At 38.9% G+C, this 24,692-nt stretch overlaps 1 protein-coding gene across 3 annotated transcripts in view; it reads left to right on the top strand.

Annotated features, from left to right (window-relative positions):
• Positions 1 to 24,692, top strand: part of LOC122865207 (WD repeat-containing protein 7) — a 174,773-nt gene that overhangs the window by 8,097 nt on the left and 141,984 nt on the right. For all 3 annotated transcript variants that reach the window (XM_044173313.1, XM_044173312.1, XM_044173314.1), the window contains exons 10-15: positions 9,456 to 9,603; positions 10,649 to 10,764; positions 11,197 to 11,329; positions 12,247 to 12,467; positions 18,270 to 18,465; positions 22,074 to 22,288. In XM_044173313.1, the coding sequence (XP_044029248.1) occupies positions 9,456 to 9,603; positions 10,649 to 10,764; positions 11,197 to 11,329; positions 12,247 to 12,467; positions 18,270 to 18,465; positions 22,074 to 22,288 (1,029 nt within the window). The remainder of the gene's footprint in view (positions 1 to 9,455; positions 9,604 to 10,648; positions 10,765 to 11,196; positions 11,330 to 12,246; positions 12,468 to 18,269; positions 18,466 to 22,073; positions 22,289 to 24,692) is intronic.

The following is a 24,692-nucleotide window of genomic DNA, read 5'->3' as shown; positions in this document are numbered from 1 at the left end:
GTTGCAATTAGTGAAATCTCCATTTTACTGAATTTGCCATGAGCCATTATAGAACAGGTAATTCATAAGTGACCAGCTTTTATTTGATCGTGTTGCCTATTGTTTGTTTTTAGATTCTGCCATTATTTGAATACCAGCTTTTACCAACATTTTAACAACACTATACTACTACTACTTCTTACTAAGAATAGCTAAATCATCAGTAACTTTTTAGTCTTAAATCAGATGGTGAATGATCGAGATTAATCCATGTGTGTGCGCCTGACCCTTGGTGTTTTGTGTGTTCAGCGTAGTTATGATTTTATTTTGGACCTTCGGTATGTTGTTGTTATATGTGTATTTATAGTTTATTGTCTTGTAGATATTTATTTGTTGCCTGTGCTTTTTGTTATTTTTGTTGTTCCTTTTATTGTCCTGTCCTCTGATGCTGCCATGCCCTCTCCTTTGACCTCCTCACTCCTCTCAGAAGAAAGGAGAAGGAGGTGAGAAGGAGCAGGAGCTGGTTGTGGAGGCGATGTGCCTCCCTATGAGCGGGTGCGACTTGGAGCGCTACACTGCAGAGCTGCTATACCGTCACCGTCCTATAGAGGTGCCAGTAAGCTCCAGTAAATGCAGACTGAAAACCAAAGGCAGGAAGCTGCAAAAGCTAAAATGGACATAATTACAGCGCTTACACCAGTACCATTTTATTAGCCTTTAGAGTAATTGATTCCAAACTCATGCCATTTTGTGTGTCTTAATTGAGCCAAATGTTTACCATTTTACATACAATGTATGCAAAATGGTTCAAGTTAGATTTTTGAAAGTAAAGTACTATACTAGTTAAAGGACCAAACGAGTGGTTGAGCATGTTTTAGACCGTTGACTACAAATTGTTCATTCTTTATATAACTGCTGAATATCCAGTATTTGGTCCAGTATATGTCCTGTACTGATGGGATATTTGTAAATTAAGACCAGAAGACTAACAATAAGCAAACATGAGCGTTGTATTAAGTAAAGTGTGAATTTGGTCGATTGTTGTTTATTGTATTATAAAATATTCTTAGGTCTTAGAAGTCAGAGCATCCTTGAATGCACCTTTTTTTGTTTTCAGAATTGGCTCTGCAAATATTACTATATAACATTTATAAAACATTAGGGCTTTAAATAAGTTATTTTTCATTATCAATGGATAAGTATTTTTTATTGTATTACTTGGTTAATTGTTTAGTGTATATAAAATTTTATATATAAAATAACAATTGTGAAAAATGCCCCCGAACCTTCCTAAAGGTCAAATCTTCAAATGTCTCATTTTGTTTGACAACAGTCTAAAACCCAAAGATATTAAGTTTACAATGATATAAAACAGAGAAAAGCAGCAAATTCTCACATAGGAGTAGTTGGGACCAGAGAATATTTGATGTTTTTGCTTTTCAAATGACTTGATGACAAATTGATCAGAATTGTTGGAGCAAAGGTTTCTTCCAGTTAAATGATCAATCAATCCCCTAATCACTTTTAATCATCATTTCAATCATCTCATATTTTTTGCACTGCAAAAATAAAGATAACTAAATGTTATCTTAAATAATTATCTCTCTGCAGCAAGTTTCAATGTCTGATTTTTACAGAAATGAACTTAAACCACTGCCAATGTTAAGGTCAAATAGTGGTATGGTTCTTTTTAAGTGAGGTTGGTGTCAGGTGTAGATAGTCGGGTGTAGTAGTTAAGATCAGTGGGAGGTTTTAAATAGTGCTGACCGATAAATTGTATTTTCATTGTCATCGCAATATGAACATGCGCGATAAACACAACGCAAAAGACTACCTGAAACGCGATAAATAAGAAAAATCATTCATCAATTTAGGGATGGGTATGGAAAACTGGGACAGAGGACAGGAGGAAGAACTGACTGATGTCTGCATTCTTCATTCTTTCAAATTTTCACTCATTTTGATGTATATGATTTAATGTGTAAGGTGTTTTGGTGTATATGATTTATTTTATTAACATTTTAGAATTGTTTCCATTGAGGTATTATTGAGTTTATATAGTGACTTTGCTGTTGCTGCTCTAGAAACAATATTTAGTTATATTTAAAATATTCAATTATAATCCTGTTCTGAATTTAAAGACAACCAGGCTAACATAGGCAACTGTATAGCTAATATGCACACTTCAATATTTGTTTATTTATCGCAAGTCATATCGCATATATTGCAACATTGAACATTGCACATCGTCGATTTTCCTCATATCGTACAGACCTAGTTTTAAATGTACTTTTGAGAATAAGAGGCTAAAAATTGTAAATAGTGTTAGGTTTACGGTCAACGTGAGTTGTGACTTTGCACCTCAGCCAGAAAATAATAACCGAAGATAAGAGGAGCAAACTGTGAGAACAGCAGTGAAAATACAGACATCTACTCAGTGGCTTACATTCACCCTGCACTGTGGTAATAAACAGGGAGGTGAAGTCAGTCTCATGATGTGTATTTTTATCCTTTTAGCCTATATAAGAACTCAAAGGGCTCTGCGGTATCATGACTAATGCTAATTTACCTAGCATAACCGAGCTGAGAATTTGTGTTTGCACAATCAACAATATCAATTCAATTGTATTTATATAGCGCCAATTCATAACAGAAGTTATCTCATTGCACTTTTCCTATAAAGCAGGTCTAGACCGTACTCTTTAAAATATTAATTACAGAGACCCAACAAATCCCACCATGAGCAAGCATTTGGCGACAGTGGCAAGGAAAAACTTCCTCTAAGAGGGCAGAAACCTTGGACAGAACCAGACTCAATGGTGGGCTATGCTGCTGCCGTGTTAGGTTTTGAGAGAGAGAGAGAGAGAGAGAGAGAGAGAGAGAGAGAGAGAGAGAGAGAGTGAGTTTGGGGGGGGTGGGGGGAGAGGGAGGCACAAAGCAAAGACCACATAGAATTTTTATTTATTTATTTAAAAAAAATAGTAGAATAGTAATTGTAGTGTTAATATTAATAAATAGTAATAATAGGAATGACAGCTATGGGAAAAATAGTTAGTAGCAGAGCCAGTAACAATAACTGTAGTAGCAGTTGTCGAGCAGGAACACGGCACAACCACAGATCCAGTCTCTGCATCTCCGGAGGCAGAAATACCTGCTTAAAGCGACAGAAGGAGAGAGGAGAGAAACGAGAAAGCACAAAACTACGGGAGAGAGAAGATGTTGAGTTAGTAACATGCAGTAATGGGATAAAAATACATACAGCTGGAGAGAGGAAAGAGGTGCATCATGGGAAGTCTCCCGGCAGTTTAGACCTATAGCAGCATAACTAAGGGGTGGTTCAGGACTCACCCAAGCCAGCCCTAACTATAAGCTTTATCAAAGAGGAAAGTCTTCAGCCTACTCTTAAATGTGGAGATGGTGTCTGCCTCCCGAACCCAAACTGGGATCTGATTCCACAGGAGAGGAGCTTGATAACTGAAGGAGAAGGATTTTAAATTCTATTCTGGATTTTAGCAGAGAAGCTAATATTGGAGAAATATGATCTCTTTTCCTAGTTCTTGTCAGTACACATGCCGCAGCATTCTGGATCAACTGGAGAGTCTTAAGCGACTTATTCGGGCACCCTGATAATAAGGATTTGCAGATCATTCCAGATTGATTAACTACTACTTGAAAATGTGTTAAATCCTTATTATGTGTGTGAGTGGATCAGAGGGAATTTGACCTCCTTTCATTTATTGCTATAAGTTCTGCACTGGAAAAATATTATAGAAAGACAAAATCTTGAAACAAAAGCACAAAAATGGCATTTGAAAGTGTGAATGACATTTATTGTTTAGTAAGAACCACAAAGTAAGAAGTACATAGAAAAATGGGATTCTATCATTACTAATAATAAAAATAAGAATTTAAAGAACTCTGCTCTCTTTAAAGTGTTGTCCCTTTGTTTTAATTTATTCTTTTCTTAAAGTCTTTAGTTTTTCTTTCAGAGATAGAAAACAACAGAGCAAAAAGAAAAAATATTGTCAAATGGCATTAATGATATCATTAGCTGGTCAATATGAACTTTAAACTAACTTGAACTTGATAATTCTTATTCTATTTGCTAAAATGTGTGTCCAACTGGTAAAGGTTTTCTTTATTTCTGACATTGCGAGGTGCTGTTGTGATTAATTACTGTAAACCTAATGTACATTGTGATTAATTAATCACCTGCTCAGCTGAATCGGACAGATCCTGATGCATCGCTTTATCAATGTAGTTATTAGAGATAGTTTAAACAATTACCTCGCCCATCAAATGCGTGGCCTTTGCTGTCTGATGTGGCGCCACAGCTCATTTTCTCTGAAGCTTAAAAAACCTAATATTAGATTTAATAAAAATATAGTAATTTCTTCTGATATTAGCGGATGTTGTCTTTATTTCAGGTGAGGAGGGGCGCCGCTATAAAATGCTGTGTGAATCCATGATAAAAATGGAACGTGTTTCTATATAACCTGATTGAGCATATATATATTGAAAACAACAGTGGGCCAAGAATGGTCCCTTGGGGAACACCATAATTAATATCTGTATGTCTGCAAAAGAAAGAAGATAAAAGCAGATCCTTTACCCTGCAGAAGTAACACTTTAGCCTTCAGACTCATTTTCAGAATGTTGGATAGAAGTGTTAGCCGCTGAGTCAATGACATTCAAAGTGAACTGCCTGTTTTGTTTGCTACTCTCTTTGGTTTCCTTCCTGCCTGACTGAGGGATTGACCTCATTTTGGTTCACCTGATTTCATGGTCTCTTCTCACTAAAATAAAACTCCTCCTTTTTAAAAAAAGCACCATCACCCTTGTCATCTGCCTTCATACTTCAAATTCTCCAAGCTGCTTTTGAACTAAATGACCCAAAGATTACAAACCATAGATACACAACAGGAAGTGATAGGAATACCATGACATTTTGGATTAAATTTGGTTTCTTACCATCACCAGGCGCCTGTCACTTTGGACTAAAAAGTTTGTGTTTGTCTGTAAACTTGAAACACACAGGATAAACGCTAATGATGCGTGCTAGACATATTAGGGACAAGAAAGAGTTGACGTATCATTTTCTTTGCTGTGACTCAGGTAAAGAACAGTCACCAACTGTGGAATTCATTGTATGTATATTTAAATATTAAAAGCTCAGTATCATGGATGCAACTTTTAGTGCTGTGGAAATGTACATTATCCTCAATTTTCAACCTTGTTGGAATTTTTCCTTGGATTTTTGGGTTCTTGTTTTTATGGCAAAAAAGCTGCTCTGCCCTCCTCCTATCTCCACCACTATCCCCCAGTAACCTCTGGATTGACTATGTGGCAGTTTGAAATATGAACAAAATGGAAATTATGTGTTACAATTCCAACAGTAGATATTTTTTTCCAGTAGAGGTTAGTTTTATCAATGAGGTCTAAAATCAATGAGCTGCAACACGTTGGACTTTTGATTGGTTTCAGAAGGGCACCAGGACACAGCTTAAGCCAACTCCTGCACCCATTGTGAGAAACCTTGTGAGCTTAGCTGGCTTGTAAAACAGTTAAAGTGACATGTGAAGTTGTCCTCACACATTGTCATGGTTGGTAACGAGACAAAAATCAGCCCAAGTTTTGGTGATCCTTAACAAAACTTACATCATTTCATTTGGTCCTACTTTCACATTGGAGCCCTGGTGAGTTTTCCACCTCATGTTTCAACCCGTCAGGCTCTCATGTATCCAGAGTGATAGATTTGACATAACTGTCCATGTTTATGGCTCTTGAATTTTGTCCATGATTTCCTTCAGTGGACAGACGTTACACTTAACAGTGCTGCTGAACCGAGCAAAGGGAAACTCACCTGTTAATGGACAGTGGTAGCCACTGTAAAAGACACTTGACTTAATCCACTCCTCTTGATAACACCAGAGAGACAAATGTGATGAAGGTCTGAGACCAATTAAGGCTCTGAAGATTGACAGATTTAGGTGAGATATTCGACTGCATTTAGCATCAAAAATCACACCACTTCTCAAAGTTGTAACCAGTTAAACCAAAATTTATAGAGATAGTACACATACTAATGGAATCAGCAGAATTTATTATTTTCAGTGCAGTTTATCTGATGTTTGTTAAATAAACCTCTTATCATTCTGGTCAGAAATCAGAAAGACACTCCTTATAACCAGGTCTTAACAGAACTAAGGCTCAGAATGTCTCTTCAACATGGTTATTGTGGAGAGGCAAAGTGAAAGCTGAAGTTCTGGCTTCTGTTCCTGAAGTAATACAATTTTGTTCAAAAATCACAATTTCTAATTGGTAGCTCTTTTTTGTAATACTCATAATAGGGATGACAATGTTTCTCTGTTAGTCTGTCAGTTGGTCCTTGTTGAATGGATTATCATGAAATTTTGTACAAGCATTCATGTTTCCCTCAGAGTGAATTGTAATAACTTTGGTGATCCCTTGACTTTTCTTCTATTGCCCTCATCAGGTCAAAATTTTAATTTGGCCAAAACTTTGGTTTATGACCAAATACCTTCAAAACTAATGACATTTCCATCAGCCTCAGTTGTATTTACCAAATGTTAGCATGCTAACACACTAAACTAAGATGGTGAAACTGGTAAACATACCTGTCAATCATCAGCATGTTAGCATTGTCACTGAGAGCATATTTGCATGGTGATGTTATAATTTAGCTAAAAGCACAGCTGTGCCTAAGCTCAGACTCAAAGAGCCTCTAGCATGGTTGTAGACTCTTAGTCAGAATCAGCTTTATTGTCCAAGTATGTGGACACATGCAAGGAATTTGCTCTCAATGTACTTTCACAGAAATAGACATAACAGCTAAGAACAATGGACAACAAAGCTGAACAAATAAAGGTAAATAATAAGACTGTAAGACTGTTATGTACACAAATATGTGGGCCAAAAAAATAGGTGTGTGTGTATATGTGTATTAAGCGCCAATGACCAACAACATGAAATAGAATGTCTTTATACAAGTCAAGTGTTTCTGTAATATTAGATTTAGACTTTATTGTCCCAGTGGGAGATTTGTTTTCCCAGGCAGTTCAACCAAGACAGACTGACGTCGCAGCAGAGCATGCACCGGGCAAGTTGTAAACAATACAAATAGTGCAAAGAAACAAATATTGAATGGATATACTTGTAATGGGTGATTATGTACATTGTATGCATGTGTACATTTGTATTGTATACATATATTGTGCTTCCCTCTCCCCCACCCCCCCTCCCCCAAAATCGCTCTCTCACTCACACACACTCGCACAAAACCAAAACACGGCAGCGGTGGATGGCTGCCCACCATTGAGTCTTGTTCTGTACAAGATTTCTGCCTCTTAAAGGAAGTTTTTTCTTGCCACTGTCGCCAAATGCTTGCTCATGGTGGGATTTGTTGGGTCTCTGTAATTTAATATTATAAAGAGTACGGTCTAGAGCTGCTCTATAGGAAAAGTGCAATGAGATAACTTCTGTTATGAATTGGTGCTATATAAATAAAATTGAATTGAATACAGGTCTATCCACAGCATGTAGGATTTATATTGACAGTGACAGTGCATGTTTATGTATGTTAAAAACGGTGTGCATTTTAAACTGTAAAAATATAATATGTAATGGAAGCAAGTGGAAGTTTTGGTGTTAGAGGTTTATTGACACTATGTGACTGATTTAACTGTCCATCAGAGGGATGGCATGTGGGACGAAACTGTTCTTGTGCGTGGTTGTTTTGGCGTGCAGTGTTCTGTAGTGGCTACCAGTGTGTTTTTAATGTTTCCTGCCTGTTTCTTGACTCTGGACATGTAAGTCCCGAATGGAGGGCAGGTTGGCACCAGTGATTTTTTTTTTTTTTTTTTTTTTTCTGCAGTCCTAACTGTCCATTGTATTCTGTTCCTGTCCTGTTTATCCAAACCGCACAGTGATGGATGTACAGAGAAGAGACTGAGGCAGGTTGAACTCTGTGAGCTGGTGCAGGAAGTACATACTCTGCTGTTGAGTATGGTGATGGGGCAGTGTTGGGGGGGCTCTTCCTGAAGTCCACTGTCATCTCCACAGTTTTGAGTGTCTTCAGCTCCAGGTTGTTATGACTGGACCAGAGGGCCAGCTGTTCAACCTCCCATCTGTATGCAGACTCATCACCATCCCGGATGAGGCTGATGACCGTTGTGTTGTCTGCAAACTTCAGGAGTTTAACAGATGGGTTAAAGTGACCAATCTAGGATGTGCCCACCAAGCCAGGTTTCGGTCAAGCACACGGTGTCAGATCTAGAAAAGTCTGGGAGCGCAGGTCTAAATCTCGCTTTTGCAGTTTAACGAGCACTCCGGCATGCTTCCCCAGTCCCGCAAATCCCAAAGAAACTCGCTGCTCCTCCAGCTAAAAGCTTGGTAAAAGTTTCCTGTTCAGTGATAAGGTTTGACAAGTGAATTGTTGGATGCTCAAAAGTTCCTCCCCGCTGAATGTGATCTGAAACGGAGAACTGAAAACTGAACACACAAACAAAAACAGAAAAAGTACCAGAGTGTTGTATTTCATGACCTAGAACATGTATAATACCACATACCAATTGATGCCATTTCTGTTTAGCCTAGCTTACTCTGAAAATAACTGTGGCATTTCTAATTAAGAATGAATGGAGTGACTATGCTTTAAATTATATAGCTATAAAGGTAGTGTAAACTGAGCAAAAACAGCTGAGGAGTCAAAGGGTGAAAATAGTTTACATATTAGGTCAGACATGGTGAAGTATTAGTTTGTATGAGCACCTGGGAAGACAGTTGGCCACTTATAAGTTGGTTAGCTTCAGTCACATGACCCTCCTCCTATCTGTAACTGTAGTTTTAACCCCACCAGTCCTTCCTCTGTGCTGCATTAGCAGATGTTCTGATGGTTGAAGCAACAGTTGGGGTGTGATCATTAGACTTCTGTAGTGGCTACATTTGTCTTTATTTCGCTGCTACACTTCATATATCACTGTTCCTATCAGCCCTTACCTGAGTGAAAGCCCCAGTAAAACCCAAACAGCATGTTAGAATTAGTCAGTATTTACTATCAAATGATTTTTACATGTTTCTTAGCCTGTAGAGGAGTCAGATGTCCAGGTGAATCAGAGATGTGTGGTTCTGTTTTCCTGCAGTTTGCTGTGTGTTGTTGCTGTTTGTATAAAGGTAACCAGAGAGCAAAACCAAACATTTCAGCTTCACATGGCCCTCAGACTTAGAACCAATATGGCATAAAAACTATACTAATAAAGTCCAAAATGTCCAGTTGTTGTTTACTCCAAAGGGCAGTCTTTAAGGGAAAAATACTCTTAAGAAGAATGTGAGTGCTCTGATGAATTTTGGGCTGAAATCCCCCACAACACAACTTTTCCAGGTGTAATTGGGGAGTTTTGGGGCTTCAGGTTTTCAGATATTGACATGTCTTTTTTTTTTTTTTGACCATCCTCCAGCTGCTGATCTGTCCTCCTGTGACTCGGTTCTTCTTCGGCCGACGGGAGCCCTTCCATAAGCTGCTGATCCAGGGAGACTCAGCGGGCAGACTGTCCCTGTGGAGCATCCCAGACACGTCGCCTCAGCAGCCGCTGTCGACCGCTGCAGGTAAGGACGGTGTGACTGACATGACACAATAATTTCTACAAAAACACACAGTCCACTGGTGTTTGTACAGTGACGTTACTGAGTGATCTGTCTTCCCCCTCACAAATGATCTAAAAGCTAGTTTTACAAAATATTCTTATTTATATAAGCTCAAAAGAGCAGGGGTTACAGGAAAACAACAAAATATATATAAATATAAAGAAAAACATATCAAAAATATATCAAAAAGAAAACTACTGGTAATTTATACCGTATACCAACATCAATTCAACACAAAAAAAGAGATAAAGTTATGTTTACTAAAGATAGTAATAATTTTGCATTTGTCTTTTCAGATGACATTTTGTTAGTGTGTTGAGTGTTTGTGACTTAGGTAGAGAAGTAAATTCCCAGAGAAGGCGGTGGTGGTGAAACACAGTGGCTGAGTGACATCTAGTGGCCAAAATGTGTCATGTAGCTGTTGACTGATGAAGTCAATATTGTTATGTTGTTTTTTACAAGGCTCATGAATTGGGGAATATGAATTCAGTGTTGTGAAAATGAAAGTTAAGAGACAAAAATTTGCCTTTTAAAAAAAAACAACAACTTGTAAATAAAACTTAAATTTTACTTTCATTAAAATTAATTAACAAAGGATGTTTACATTTAATTGACAAAGGATGTTTACATTTAATTAGTACAGTTTTTAATTAGTAGGATTTGATCAAACCAAAAACAGTAACAACTACAAAGACAACAAAAGATACATTTTAGAGGCTCCCAATGTGCAATATGGAATGATAATATATTAAAAGTATGTGTCTTTTAATTTAATTAAAATTTTTTTAACCTTTAACCCATATCAGAGTTTATAGATTAGATGGACTCTGTAATAGTCACACTCGTTAGATAAGGCATTTACTGCGTGAAATAGTTTCGCTGCTTTAATTCAAGTGTTTTATTTCATAATAGCCTTCATTTAAAACTTTATTTAGCTTGGTCTCTAAACTAATAACTTGCTTCCCTCTGGTTTTGACTGTATCTCTGTCTCTCTCTCTCTTTGTAGAGCTGCAGATGTCGTCCACTGTCAGTCTCCAGGAGGCGTTTGATAAGCTGACCCCCGTGTCTGCAGGGATCATCGACCAGCTCAGTGTCCTGCCTGGAAAAGAAGAACCCATCAAGGTTTGAACCCAGACAATGTAATGCTATGTATTTAAAGTAAAAAAAAGTATAAAAAAAAAAGAAAAAAAAAGGCTCTTTTAGTCAATGGAGGACTTCAGGCTTTACTGTCCTGATTTTTGTCTATATTTTCTCTTCATTTTCTCTTTTAATTCCAGTTGTGATTCTGAATATCCTCTCTGACATTGTCTTTGTGCACTGAATACTTTTGTTTTACTGCTACTTCTGACTTTATTGACTCTCACTCTATTGACATCTCTCAGAAGTCCAGAAGTCTTTGTGCAGATGTATCGGTTTACACTTTAATATATTTGGCTTCTTATTGTAGCCTGCTAAAGTTTAGCTAACTGGATAACTGCCATTATAGTTTGGTTGTTAGGATTCTCACTGTGTGTGTGTGTGTGTGTGTGTGTGTGTGTGTTGTATTCTCCTTAGGTGACGGCCAGCGTGTACATCCCCTCTCAGGGTCGCCTGGTGTGTGGGAGAGAAGATGGCAGCATCATTCTTGTTCCAGCCACTCAGACTGCCATCGTCCAGCTGCTGCAGGGGGAGCACATGCTCAGGAGAGGTTAGGGAGGGAGGGACACAGGGAGGGGAAAAATGTCCAGGGTTGAAAAAATAGAAGCTAGAAAAACATTTACAGTCAACAGTATACACAAACCATGTGTTGTGTGTTCACACTGAGTTATTAGAAATGAACCTAGAGCTGTAAACATGAGGTCATATGGACCGACAAGTAAATCATTGATTGAACAGTTTTGGTGATGTCATCTTGCATCATCAGGTCATCTGCCGGACGCTACATGGACCCACATGGGGAAATCAAATTCTGGTGATTGACAGCAAGTTATGCTGCACTTTAATCTTTCTTATGTGGTTATTTATCTTCTCTGGTGTCATACAGCACTCAAGAAGAAATAACTGATTGTCAGCATTGTTTGTCTAGACTGTAACTCGACCTCATGTATCATAAATAATGACAAACAGGTAGAGACAGGAACTGCTCACAATTTCAACAAAGTTCTCGCATGCCATAAAGTCTTAGTGAAAGGCATGTACCATCAAAAACTCTTGACCCAGAGCTGTAGAGTCTGGATCTATTGAGTCTGGATTGATTATAGGCCACCTACTACCTCATGTTTCTGCCTGACACCCACTGCTGCTACTATTATTATTATAATTATTATTATTATTCCTGTCATTAGTATTACCAGTGCCATTACTATTATTTTAAATCACAATGTGGAATTTACATTGTGCTACAGTATGTTCTCTTTACTCCAGATTTGCTGGACTGTAGTATAACTGGGCAGAGGCCATGAATAACAGTATTTCTCGTCAATGCCAAGTCGTCAAATAGATAAATGAAAATCTCCTGTCAGTGGAATCACCCTGCTGCTGACTTCAGATGTATTAGTTCCATCATCCATCCTCAGTATTTTAGGACTTCGTCCATCCTGAGTGTTGTGTGTGTCTGTCTTGCAGGCTGGCCGCCGCATCGTACCCTGCGAGGTCACCGGAACAAGGTGACGTGCGTCCTGTATCCATATCAGATCTCCCCCCGCTACGACCAGCGCTCGCTGGTGTCCGGAGGAGTGGATTTCTCCGTCATTGTCTGGGACATTTTCACCGGAGAGATGAAGCACATTTTCTGTGTCCACGGAGGAGAAATCACCCAGCTCATCGTCCCGCCTGAAAACTGCAGCGTAAGACCTCTGACATGTAGCTTTTATGTGTTTGTTTCTTTTGTGTCTTTTCTATTTCGCTTTTCTTCCTTTGTCTTTTTCTTGTCACAAACAGGGCAGCCGGCTAGACACATTCGCTTTTTTTCATTCTTGTGGTGTTTGTTTTTCTTTGGCTGGTTGTTTTTTGTGTCTTTTTGTGGTGAACGCATTGAAAGTGAGTAGTGTGTTATGGTGCTGACATTAGATTTAAATGTTACGGGGGTGATGTCATTGTTGTTACTATGGAAATAACTTTAATGACATTGTTATTGTGGTCAAATGTTGAATGCACAGACACACACACACACACACACACACACACACACACACACACAGTCGCTCATTAAGACAAATAAAAACATATTGTTTAACTGACATTAAGATCAAATGGTCAGAACTGTGTAGTTGCCATAGAAATCAGATGTCAGATTCTGTTGTGTCATTGGAACTGGACTAGAATGACCTATCACGCACGCTTTAATTAAGACATTTGATGTTTTGCACGTGTGTACTTTTGGAAAATCAACGGAACCTTAAATTAAGCTTATACGTTTTTTTTGTTTTTTTTAATTCTCTTTTTATTGGGATATACCAAGGTCCATAGAAACAATGTGATCATTGTAATAAGACTTAGAAGCCTTATCTATCCAAGCCTTTCTGTGAAAACAGTAGTAACTGACAATAATAAAGCTGAATAACAATAGATGATATAGAAGCAAATAAGGACCAATAAAATAAGTAAAGAATACAGGTATAGAAAACTAAATACATAATAGAAAAGCACAACTAGATAAATAGAACCAGAATGTTGGGGTGTACCTACATGATACTCAATTCACTTCACAAAAAGGAAAGAGAAATTCACTTCAAACAAATGATGGACGTACAGAAATACAACTCTCCCATGTTTTTAAAAACTTCCTGTTGCAGTCTAATAGAAAATGTTATTTTTTTTATCCTGAACATATCATAAATGTCAATCCAATCATCATGGTTTTAGCCTTTCTAGTAACAGCTTTTCTGCCAGCAGTGCTTAGGCTATGGAAAAGATATCTGATATTAGAGGGAACATTTTGTTTGTTCTAGACCCCTATAAAGTTTTGAGATATTCTTATGGTTTGAGTTCAAAACATATGCTTCTGTGAAGACTTTTAGTAGAATATTAGTACTTTTGTTTAATTACCATTAATTGCTCAATATAGTGCCGAAATTATTAAGTCATGCTCCATCTTCAGGTTTTGAAAACTCTTTATGGACCCCTGATGAAGAAAGGGACAGTATGCTGTTAAGCCTTGAGGCGCCCACCCCCTAAACAATCTAATCTAATAGGTACAAAATCAGGGTCATATGTACACCATCTCAAAACTTTGACAGCCTCTTTTAAATTATTTTGCGCTATTACATTGTTCCACAACTTAAGTGGCAAACACATGACTGTTCCGCAACACCCTTTCCCTTACAGCTTGAATTGGTAACTCCTCTGTTACAGCCTCCTCAATCTCCTTCCATCTAGCAAAGTACTCTGGGTTACACCAACAAGTCGAGGGTCTTAATTGAGCCGTGATATAATATTTTAGACAAGGGAGTGTGAACCCTCCTTTGTTTTTCGCCAGCTGTAGACGCCGATATTAAAGTCTTGGTCTTTTTACCTTGCCAAATGTAGTTCGAAATAAGTTTGAGCCAATCCTGAAATTGTTGGTCTGGTAGATCTAATGAAAGGGACTGGAAGAGATACAACAGTCTCTGCAAAATTAATTTTAACCGATTCAATTCAAGAATCAAAACTAAGAAGAGGTATAAGGTCCCATCTCCTTATGTCTTCTGTAATCTTTTGATTACCAGGGAGGAAATTGATTAAAACCAATTTTGTTAAATCATTTGGTATTTTTACTCCCAAATATCTCATGGATTCTGTTGCATTGTAACTGAAACTTTGTCGTCATGTCTTTTGAGGGGCTGAGAACTTGCGTTTTTGGAACATTCAGTTTATAACCAGAGAAACAACCATGTTGTTATTAGAAGTGAGAATAAATGTAAAAGTGAATGTTCCGGGTTGGACAAGATTACTAATACATCGTCAGCAAATAAGGAAATCTTTTGGTCTCCTCCCTTCATATCTATCCCTTTTTTCCCTATTCCCATTTTTTTTAAAAATATTTTTATTTTGAATAATCCATTGGCTCAGTGGTTCAATAAAAATCGTAAACAAGAGGACTAATTGGACAGCCCTGCCTCATTCTAAAACAAAGGAGTTGGATACTGCTCCATTTATCTTAATTCTGCTCTTGATTTATCATAAAGAGCTTGTATTGTTTGAATAAAAGTACTATGAAAGCCAAATGCATCAAAAACTCTATATAAAAAAACCCTCCTTAAGGACCCAATTAAAGGTGGACTGTGGAACAGGGATCAATGATTCCTTCAATACTTTGTACCATTCCTAGGGAAACCCGTCTGGGCCCGTCTGTGCCTTATTCAATTTGAGATGAGCTATAGCTGTGCTAATTTGCTTTGTGCTATGTCCGATACTTCAGCTATGATCTGATTACATTTGTTCATTTGGGTAGGCAAACTGTCTTACAGAAACCCTCCATTTTCACTTTGTCACCATGAGGTTGGGAATATATATTCTGACAAAATAATTCAAAACTACCTTAGTAGTTTTTAATTTTATGAATTAAGTTCTCAGCCTGTTTTTTTCTCTAATCTGTAAGCTAACACTCCTCTTCCATAATATTTCCTGTTTTGTAAATATTAACCCTTTTTTGTATATCTTTTGTGTAGATCTCATTTTCATTCTTTTTCCCTCTATTTGTTCTCAATTTCTTTGGTCAGCTGTGTCTTTGTGCACTGTTTCAGTTCGGATTGTAGATGATCTAACTTTTTTCGCCAAGACCTCTTTAAGTGGGAACTGTACTGTAGCTAATTATTTTTCCTCTTAGGACAGCTTTACCTGCATCCCAAAGTACTGGAGGAGAAACCTTGCCATTATCATTCTGTTCCTAGTAGTGTTTAATATCCACCCTGATTTGGTCGTTCATATGGTTCAAAATGTAAATGTTCAATCTCGACAAAGCATTCAGATAAGTAAAGTCCAGTGTGTAGGATTTAGTGGCATCTAGCGGTGAAATTGCAGTTTGCTTCCAAGTGTGTAGGAGATACTACGGTGGCCGTGAAACTCACAAAAAACACGAACAGCCCCATCTAGAGCCAGTGTTTGGTTTGTCCATTCTGGGCTATTGTAGAAACATGGTGATGCAACATGGTGACCTCCGTGGAAGGGGACCCTCTCCCATGAAGATAAAAATGGCTTATTCTAAGGTAATGAAAACACAACAGTTGTTATTATACACTAATGAAAACATACTTATGAATATCATATTCCATAATTTTGCCAATAGCTTCTCCTAAATGTTACACACTGGACCTTTAAGTAAAGAGGACTATGGTCTGACAGGTCCATAATGCCTATGTCACAGTCACCAACCCTATTTAGGTCTTTGCCAAAGGTAAAAAACTGATCTATTTTAGAGTAAACCGAGTGGGGGTTTGAGAAGTACTGTATGTATAGTCCCTAAATAATCCTGACTGGATTGAGTGAACCATTCATGTTATAATTTATTATTGTGGGATCTTCTTTGTGACCCTAAATAATCCCAGATGGAAAGAGGGCTTTATGGGGGAGCCTCTCCTCCTGACTAGTGGAATAGGGGCCCTCGTTTTCAAACAAGTCTTTTGTCCATGGTGATTTCCATTTGGGTATGCGGCTAAGAGACAACCCCCGACGCTGTACAATTACATTCTTAGTTATAGCTAATTAGATATAGCTATAGATACTACTGTAGTGCTGTTCAGTTTACCGGCTACAAAGCTACAAAACGGCCAACCATGGCCAGCTAGATTGTTGCTAGTCGCTGTTGAAGTGTTGCTCAAGCACTCGTTAACGTAGTCCATTTTTTTAGACCGAACAAAACAGGAATTGTGTGGAGAGAGAAGGGTATCGGAAATGGTGAAACAAAAACATATGATTGGTTGACACTTCACCGCGTCATTCAAGTGCTGAAAAAAATTGAGGCCAGCCCAACTTTGATTTGTAGCGCGTCACGCCTGTCATGCAGTGACAAGTCTCTGTCGGCAGTTTGTAGCTTCATGTCAGCGGCTTCCATTGAAAATGGCTTGTAACCTGTTGCTTTGTTGACTGTAGTCTGAACACAGCATAATATGTGCAGTCATTATTTACAGTATATCAAGACTGAAAACAGTACATGTCCTTGGTTCCCCCCTTTGCCCCCTCCCCCCTCACCAGTGAGCGACAAGTTCCATTAATTTAAGATCACGTTCAGTGGGCGCCCCGGTAGCTTACCTATTCCAAAGGAGATGCTTCCTCTGACGAACCATACAGAACTGTTGCCTCCTGGTAGAAAATTCTTAGCTTGGGGAACAAAGTTTGAAATAGATTTTCTTCTCCTTTAACACAGTTTTCACTTCAGCATATTCTCATCACTTTTTCAAAACATCAAGCGCGTAATTGTGATTTACCCTTCTTCCGAGATTGTGAAATCCCCGCTTCTGCCAAACCAGTCTCAAAATTTCCTCCTTCGTTCTGTAGCTTCACAGTTTAGCTACGATGGATCTCAGTGAGGCTTAAAAAAGAAGCAGAGAGCTCCAAATTTTCTCTTAACAGGTGCTCTACATAGGAAATCATTAACGGAGAGTTATCCTTGACTCCCTCTTTAATTCCGTGGATTCTGATATTATCTCATCTGAAGTCCATGTAAATGTGAAGTTTCAGCAACTTAGTTATGTCTTCCTCCGTAGCTTGAAGTGCTGAAAAATGTTAATCTTTTTTTAAGATAAACTTAACCATGTGACAAGCATTCATCAGCTAACATCTGTAGCAACATTTCACAGGTAATGCCCTCCGCTGCCTTCACATTGAAACACTGTTATTATTCCTACACATGCAGGAAGTGTTGCGTTATGAACAGTAGCATTGTCTTTAGTTTGTATATTTACTGTAGATATATGCAGGCATTGGTATTTTACACATAAACTACTGTAAATCTGGTGATACTAGCTAACATTATGTTATACATACTACTGCCCACAGCACTGACTAGTGGTTTTAGTAGTGGACTACTTAAATAGGTGAAACCCCTAAACACTCAAAGGCACCAAAGTCAGGAATTGTCCTAGATTCAGTGACTTTAAAATTCTTGACAGGATGCTCATTGAGATGCTGTGGCATGACCTTAAAAAGGCAGTTCATGCTCGAAAACCCTCCAATGTGGCTGAATTACAACAATTCTGCAAAGATGAGTGGGCCAAAATTCCTACACAGCGCTGTAAAAGCGTACAATTGCAGTTGTTGCTGCTAAGGGTGGCCCAACCAGTTATTAGGTTTAGGGGGCAATCACTTTTTCACACAGGGCCATGTATGTTTGGATTTTGTTTTCCCTTAATAATAACAACCTTCATTTAACAACTGCATTTTGTGTTTACTTGTGTTATCTTTGACTAATATTTAAATCTGTTTGATCTGAAACATTTAAGTGTGACAAACATGCAAAAAAATAAGAAATCAGGAAGGGGGCAAACACTTTTGCACACCACTGTATGTATGTGTGTGTCTGTGTGTATATAAATGGCTGTGTTAAAGGATTCAGAATCAATAAGGAGATTCAATTCTATCTGGTACTCCACTAATCTGTCAGTGACCTTCCATTGTATTCTCAGGTACAGTTCTTTGGATTATCGTCATTACCTGCTGTGTTTTCTCTGCAGACTCGGGTGCAGCACTGCGTCTGCTCGGTGGCCAGTGACCACTCTGTCGGCCTGCTCAGTCTCAGGGAGAGGAAGTGCATCATGCTGGCATCGCGCCACCTCTTCCCAATCCAAGTTATCAAGTGGCGTCCGGCAGATGACTACCTGGTGGTGGGATGCTCTGACGGCTCTGTCTACGTCTGGCAGATGGATACAGGTAGGGAGCACACCCTCTTCTGCAGCTCCTCTTTCGAGTTGGGTAAATGCTGCACCAATGCTGAACTTCTAAATAGCTCCAAAACAATCAAATTCAATACAACAGAAATTTGTTTGTCCCCTTTCTTCCAGCTATTCAATCTCTGCCTTTATATTTCAGACTGTTCATTTTCTTTGAGAACTGCAGCTTTAACCTCAGGATGGTCGCTGATTTCAGCTTGACCAAAGGCAGAAAAAGCTGTCTGGGTTGTATCTGTGAAAACATATTGCCATCCTATAACCCTGTTACCTACTCAAAGAGCACACAACGTTCTCTCTCTCTCATATTTTCTGTCTCTCTTCAGCTGTTCATATCAAAAATTATCTTAAGAAAACAAAAAAAAACCCTGTATGAATCCCAACAGGTTCACTACTCTATCCACAACCAATAGAGACTCTCTCAATGCTGCAGCCATTCTCATTCTCTAATGCTCCAAAAGTACTGCCAAATCTACTAAATCTATCTCCATAAAGTGAGTTAAAGTATCATAAGAACGCTGTTTTAGAACTATTTCTGAAGTCTTGTCATCTTAGAGAGCTTACCAGGTTTGGTACCATCGTGCCTGTTCAAGACCAAATCCAAAATCTGTGCTCGCCGACTGTATTTGGCAACCTGCACTATAGACTAATCCATGTTGTAGGTGGAAGTAAACAAGCTGACATTACAATGGTGGCATCTCACTTGTAATCCTGCACAATAACACTGTAATATATGTAAGAAATGTTACTTTTTAACCACTTTTGCCCAGAAATATATCCCTATAAAGATCATGTACAACCTGCTGCATTGTGATAGTAAAATTCTTGCAATGCTTTTAAAAAGGTTAAAAAGCTTGAACATTTTTAATAAAATGTAGTTCAGTTGTATTAGATGGCTAGATGTCTATTCACCTGCTAATCACGTACAAACCACAAATTACTGTACTGCGCTTATCAGCTGCTCCATCAATTAACTTAAATTTCAAAGGAGAGCAAAATCCACAATCCTCTCCTCCATGAAACCAATATCTCTTTAGTTTTTCATGTTTTGTCTCCATGCTAGCATTCTGAGCGGCATGCCAACAAAGGACTGCTAAAGACTGATATCTTGCAGATATCTTGCTAGCTGGGTGCTCTGCATGTTTCCTGGCTGAAATTTCACTTTTACAATTTCGTGTGTTTCAGCTTGCAAATCAAGAAATGATTAATTGTAAGTTTGTTGACTCATGAGCTAGCAAGTAATGCCGGCTAGGGCCACACTGCACTTTCTAACTCTGGAGGTTGAACAGAAGCGGTACATTAATGTTATTTCATCTGTCAGAGGGGGCGACTATGATTAACCCAAATACAGGAAGGGCCAGAGCCGCCTCTATTTCCTGAGGAGGCTGTGGTCCTTCAACATCTGCAGAAAAATGCTGAGGATGTTTTATGAGTCTGTGGTGGCCAGTGCTATCCTGTCTTCTGTTGCATGCTGGGGCAGCAGGTTGAGGGTAGCGGAACGCTAACAGACTCAACAAAACGATCCGTAAGGCCAGTGACATTGTGGTGTTGGAGCTGGACTCTCTGCCGGTGGTGTCAGAGAGGAGGATGCTGGCCAAACTACACGCCATCTTGGACAGTGTCTCCCACCCACTCCATGACGTGCTGGTCAAACAAAGGAGTACCTTCAGCGAAAGACTCATCCCCCCCAAAATGTACCACAGAGCGCCACAGGAAGTCATTCCTGCCTGTGGCCATCAAACTCTTTAACTCCTCCCTCTAAGTGTCAGTTTATATGACCCTAAGTCACTAAACTGGACATTAGATCTTTAACATCACTGCAATACTTGAAATATTGCGCAATATTCTCTGTTTAATACTCCCTTGCAATATACTCTGTTTTCAGTTTAATATTCCCTGTTTATTGACATTTACTAATACTTATATTACTGCTGTGCAATATCCACCGTCTAATAATCTGGTTAATCTGCTACACTTAACTTGACAGTACTCATTACTGCACTATTACCTATTACTTATATTATTACATTGTATTATACTGTACTATACTTCTCAACCTGTAAATCCACGTTTGCACTTTACACTTATTTTAGCTTTTATACTTTAAATCCACTTTTGTACTTAATTTATCTTAGCTTTATAATAGTGTATTTTGATTTGCACATCTCTTATTTCGTACTAGAAATAATTCTCGTTGCAGACGTATTTTATTATTATTTCTATTCTATTATTAAGCTAGGCTAACCATGTCCTGAATCCAGCTCCGTACTTAACACACAGACATGAGAGTGGTGTTAATCATCTCATATAACATTCATAAAAAAGTGAATATGTGAATATTCTTTTAAACCTCATCTCTCTCTTCAGACTCCTCTGTGCCCTCTATTCTCTTTAGTCAATACCATGACAACACAATCTGCAGTAAACATGTGGCACAACATAGAGGTAACATTAGCTTGAATGATGACTAGCCACTGGAAAAGACCAGGTGTGTGTGTGTGCTGGTGTGTGTATGCGTGTTGGAGACCTGAATGAGCTGTTTTGCTGGGAGATTGCAGGGTAGCTAAGTGTGAAATTAAGTAAGGTGTGTGTGTGTGTACTCAGGCATTGGACATGTAATAGGGCCATGGCTCACAGGCCCTTCATCTCTCTCTCACACACACACACACACACACACACACACAGGTACAATGGTACCACTTCTCCTCTCAATACTGATGTCAGCTCTGTCTGCAGCTAATGATGTCTCTCTAAACCTCTCTCTGTTTCTGTAGAGGTAGAGATTTGTTGCACTCAGAGATGGAGAAGACTCTATTTGTGACATCAGTCATATTCAAGAGACAATAGATGATGATACTGAGCATCGAGACAAACTGAGTGGGAGATGCTGTGAGAGAGCTATTGGAGATTGATATAAATGGAAGGAGACTGCAAGGACAAGAAGAGAAACAATGATAAAAACAGAGCTCAAAGTGAGGCTGAGATAACACTGGTTTGCTTCCACTCTGCTTACCCTGGCCAAACATAACAGTTTCCACTCTTCTATTTTCAGGCTTTCCACCAGATTTCTGAACCTGGCTGCAGAGATTTGCTCCCATTCAGCCACAAGATCATTAGTGAGGTCCAACACTGATGTTGGCTGATAAGGCTTGCCTCACAGTCGGTGTTCTAGTTCATCTCAAAGGTGTTGGATGTAGTTGAGGTCAGGGCTCCGTTCCACACCAAACTGGGAAAACCATTTTTTTTTTCTGGCTTTGAGCACCGTAGCATTGCCATGTTGAAACGGGAAAGGGCTAAACACAAACTGTTCACACTAAATTGGAAGCACATTGTCTAAAATATCACTAACATTTAGATTTTCCTTTATTGGAACTAACAAGCCCTGACGAAAAGTACACCATTTTATGTGGACAGGAGTCCAGTGTGCTAAGATGCAGTTCCATACATAATATCTCAATACTGGCGACGGGCCGAGAGCATCTTGATATATCGGGAAATACCATGTTAATCTGGCCACTAGTTATAAAAATCTCTTGACCAAATTGTTGATTCCTTTTCAGTGAGACAGATTTGTTTACTTTTTATTTTCAGGAGCCTTGGACCGCTGTGTGATGGGTATAACGGCAGTAGAGATCCTGAACGCCTGTGACGAGCTGGCTCCGGCAACTGTGGACGCACTGAGCCACTCGGCTGTGAACCTGAAGCAGGCAATGACTCGCCGCAGCCTGGCGGCGCTGAAGAACATGGCCCAGCACAAACTGCAGACGCTCGCCACCAACCTGCTGGCTGCAGACAATGCTGACAAGGTACAGACAAACGGCTAACAGTCACACTACAAAAGAAAGGAAGCTTTGTTTGGTAAACGACTTCAGCTTTCAGCCATGTGCACTAATGCTGGAGGATTAACCAGTTAGTCGGGTAGTCAGTCCAATAATTTTGCTAGTCAATTGAATCACCAAAATAGTTCCAGCTTCTCAAATGTAAGGATTTGTTGCTTTTGTGTGTGTTTTTATGATTGTAAATTGAGTGTCTTTGGACAAAACAAGCCATTTGAAGATGTCATCTTGGGCTCTGGAAAACTGTGATGGACATTTTTCACTATTTTGTGACATTTTATAGACTAAACAAGACTAAGAGTCTACAGCCACACCACCGGCTCTGTAAGACTGTTCTTAGATACAGCGGTGCTTTGAGCTAAATGCTAACATCAGCATGCTCACAATGATGATGTTGATGCTAATGTTTAGCTGGTAATGTCTACCATTTTCAGCATGTTAGTTTAGCATGTTAGCACACTTAATCTGTGCTTTCACACCTAACCTGTTAGGTATATTTCAGACAAACTCTGTTTGTTTGGGTCGGTGTGAAAGCTGTCAGCTCTCAACTCTGGTGCAGACTCAACAACTGGAACAAAACCGCCTGAAAAGGTGGCTCTTTGTCTGGTTCCAGTCGGAATCTGATGTGGTTTGTTTGTGGTGTGAATGCATAGTAGACCAACAGTGTGTGATAGCAGACAGTGTATATTTTAGCAAGTATTGAAAAATAAACTATTATTAAATCCACCTGAGCTGAACTGTCAAGATTATATAATATAGTAAATATGCGTTGACCACACAGTAATTATCTCCCCACAATATTAGAGTACAAAATGCCTCTTTTTCATCCTGTTTCTACCAGTTTGTCATTATTTCTGATATATGAGGTCCAGTTACAGTCTAAACTATTCATTTTCATAATCACTTACAGTGGTGTGAAAAAGTCCAGGAAATCAATGTAAGTCAATGTAAGGTCCTCTGAAGTGATGGAAACACGTGTCTGTGTGTGTGTGTGTGTGTGTGGTTCTCAAAGGTATTGTGTGTCTGTTCTATGCTGAATGTCACAAAGAGCCAAAGAGAAAAGACAGAATAAGAGGAAGAGACATCTGAACTTCACAGAAATCAAATATGAATCTCACACACACACACACACACACACACACACACACACGTGTTTCCATCACTTCAGAGGACCTTACATTGGCTTACATTGATTTCCTGGAGACTTACCGTAACCACTACTTGCCTAACCCTAACCCTAAACCAAGTCTTCAACCTAAAATGTAATGATTTACGTTATGGGGACTTTTTGTCCCAAAAAGGAAGGCGAGTCCTGGGACTGTGTAAACAGATTTATGTCCCCACAACATGAGTAATACATGTCTACAGACAGACAGACAGACAGACAGACAGGTCATGTCGGTCAGATACTGGCTAAAGTCACAGACCAATTAAAACTCTGCTGGAGACGAACCAAAGGTCAACACTACTACCACTGTGTGTGTGTGTTTGTGAGTGTGCGTGTGTGTGACCACTTGTGTCTCCCAGGGAAGGATGAACTATCTTAAATGTCAAAGACGAAAAATAACTACAGTGTTTCTTTTCTCTGAAAAACACAGTAGCCTTCATACAGGTTTGTCTGCATCTGATACAGATTCAGTTCACATCCAGTGCAGCCAACAGATTTGATATCGATTCAGCCAGAGATCCACTTCTGTGATAATAATTAACGCTAGGGTAGGTAATGTATTTCAGAGGCATTTTTTGTTATATTTGTTGAAATTCTCTTTACATCGCGACAGCAATCAATAAATCAAATGCTCCGGAAATAAAATCGGGTATCTGTGGCTGTCACAGGCCTGTAATAAGCCCATCCAATCATTTGATTTGGCCCGGATGAAATGTTTGGTTGGCCGCCTACCTGCGTGCACTCTGCCCGTTCACTTATTGCGCATGACAGTGTGGGGAGTGGCTTTGGAGGGGGGCCTGAAGGGAGGGGTGGGATTTTTTCTGTTAGATACTTTCAAAATCTAGCTGTCTCTTGCTAGTTTCTCCAATGTTACCTACCACAGCTTTAACAATGTGAAAATATATAATAATTTTTTTTTTTTACATATTTATTAGTATTTTATTTTATTTTTTTAAATGAAAGTCAAACTGAAATCAGTACACGTATCCTTGGTGTGTGTTTAACATGTGTACTTATTCGGTCAAAATTGTAATGACCAAAAAGAAGAAATGTTTTATAAAGTTTTATCTGTTTGTCTGTAATGATAGCGTCCCCTACAATAGTGTTCTCCAGCAGGTTTTGGTTCTGACTGACCCTGCCTTGATTTGGTTTGTGCACTATCTGTGTGGGAAGGCTAACAAGCCACACTCTTTCCTTTTTTATAAT

This window comes from Siniperca chuatsi, linkage group LG18 (assembly GCF_020085105.1).
Source record: "Siniperca chuatsi isolate FFG_IHB_CAS linkage group LG18, ASM2008510v1, whole genome shotgun sequence".
Lineage (NCBI taxonomy): Eukaryota > Metazoa > Chordata > Actinopteri > Centrarchiformes > Sinipercidae > Siniperca > Siniperca chuatsi.
Note: the sequence above shows the minus strand (reverse complement) of the source record. Positions and strands in the feature narration are given on the sequence as shown.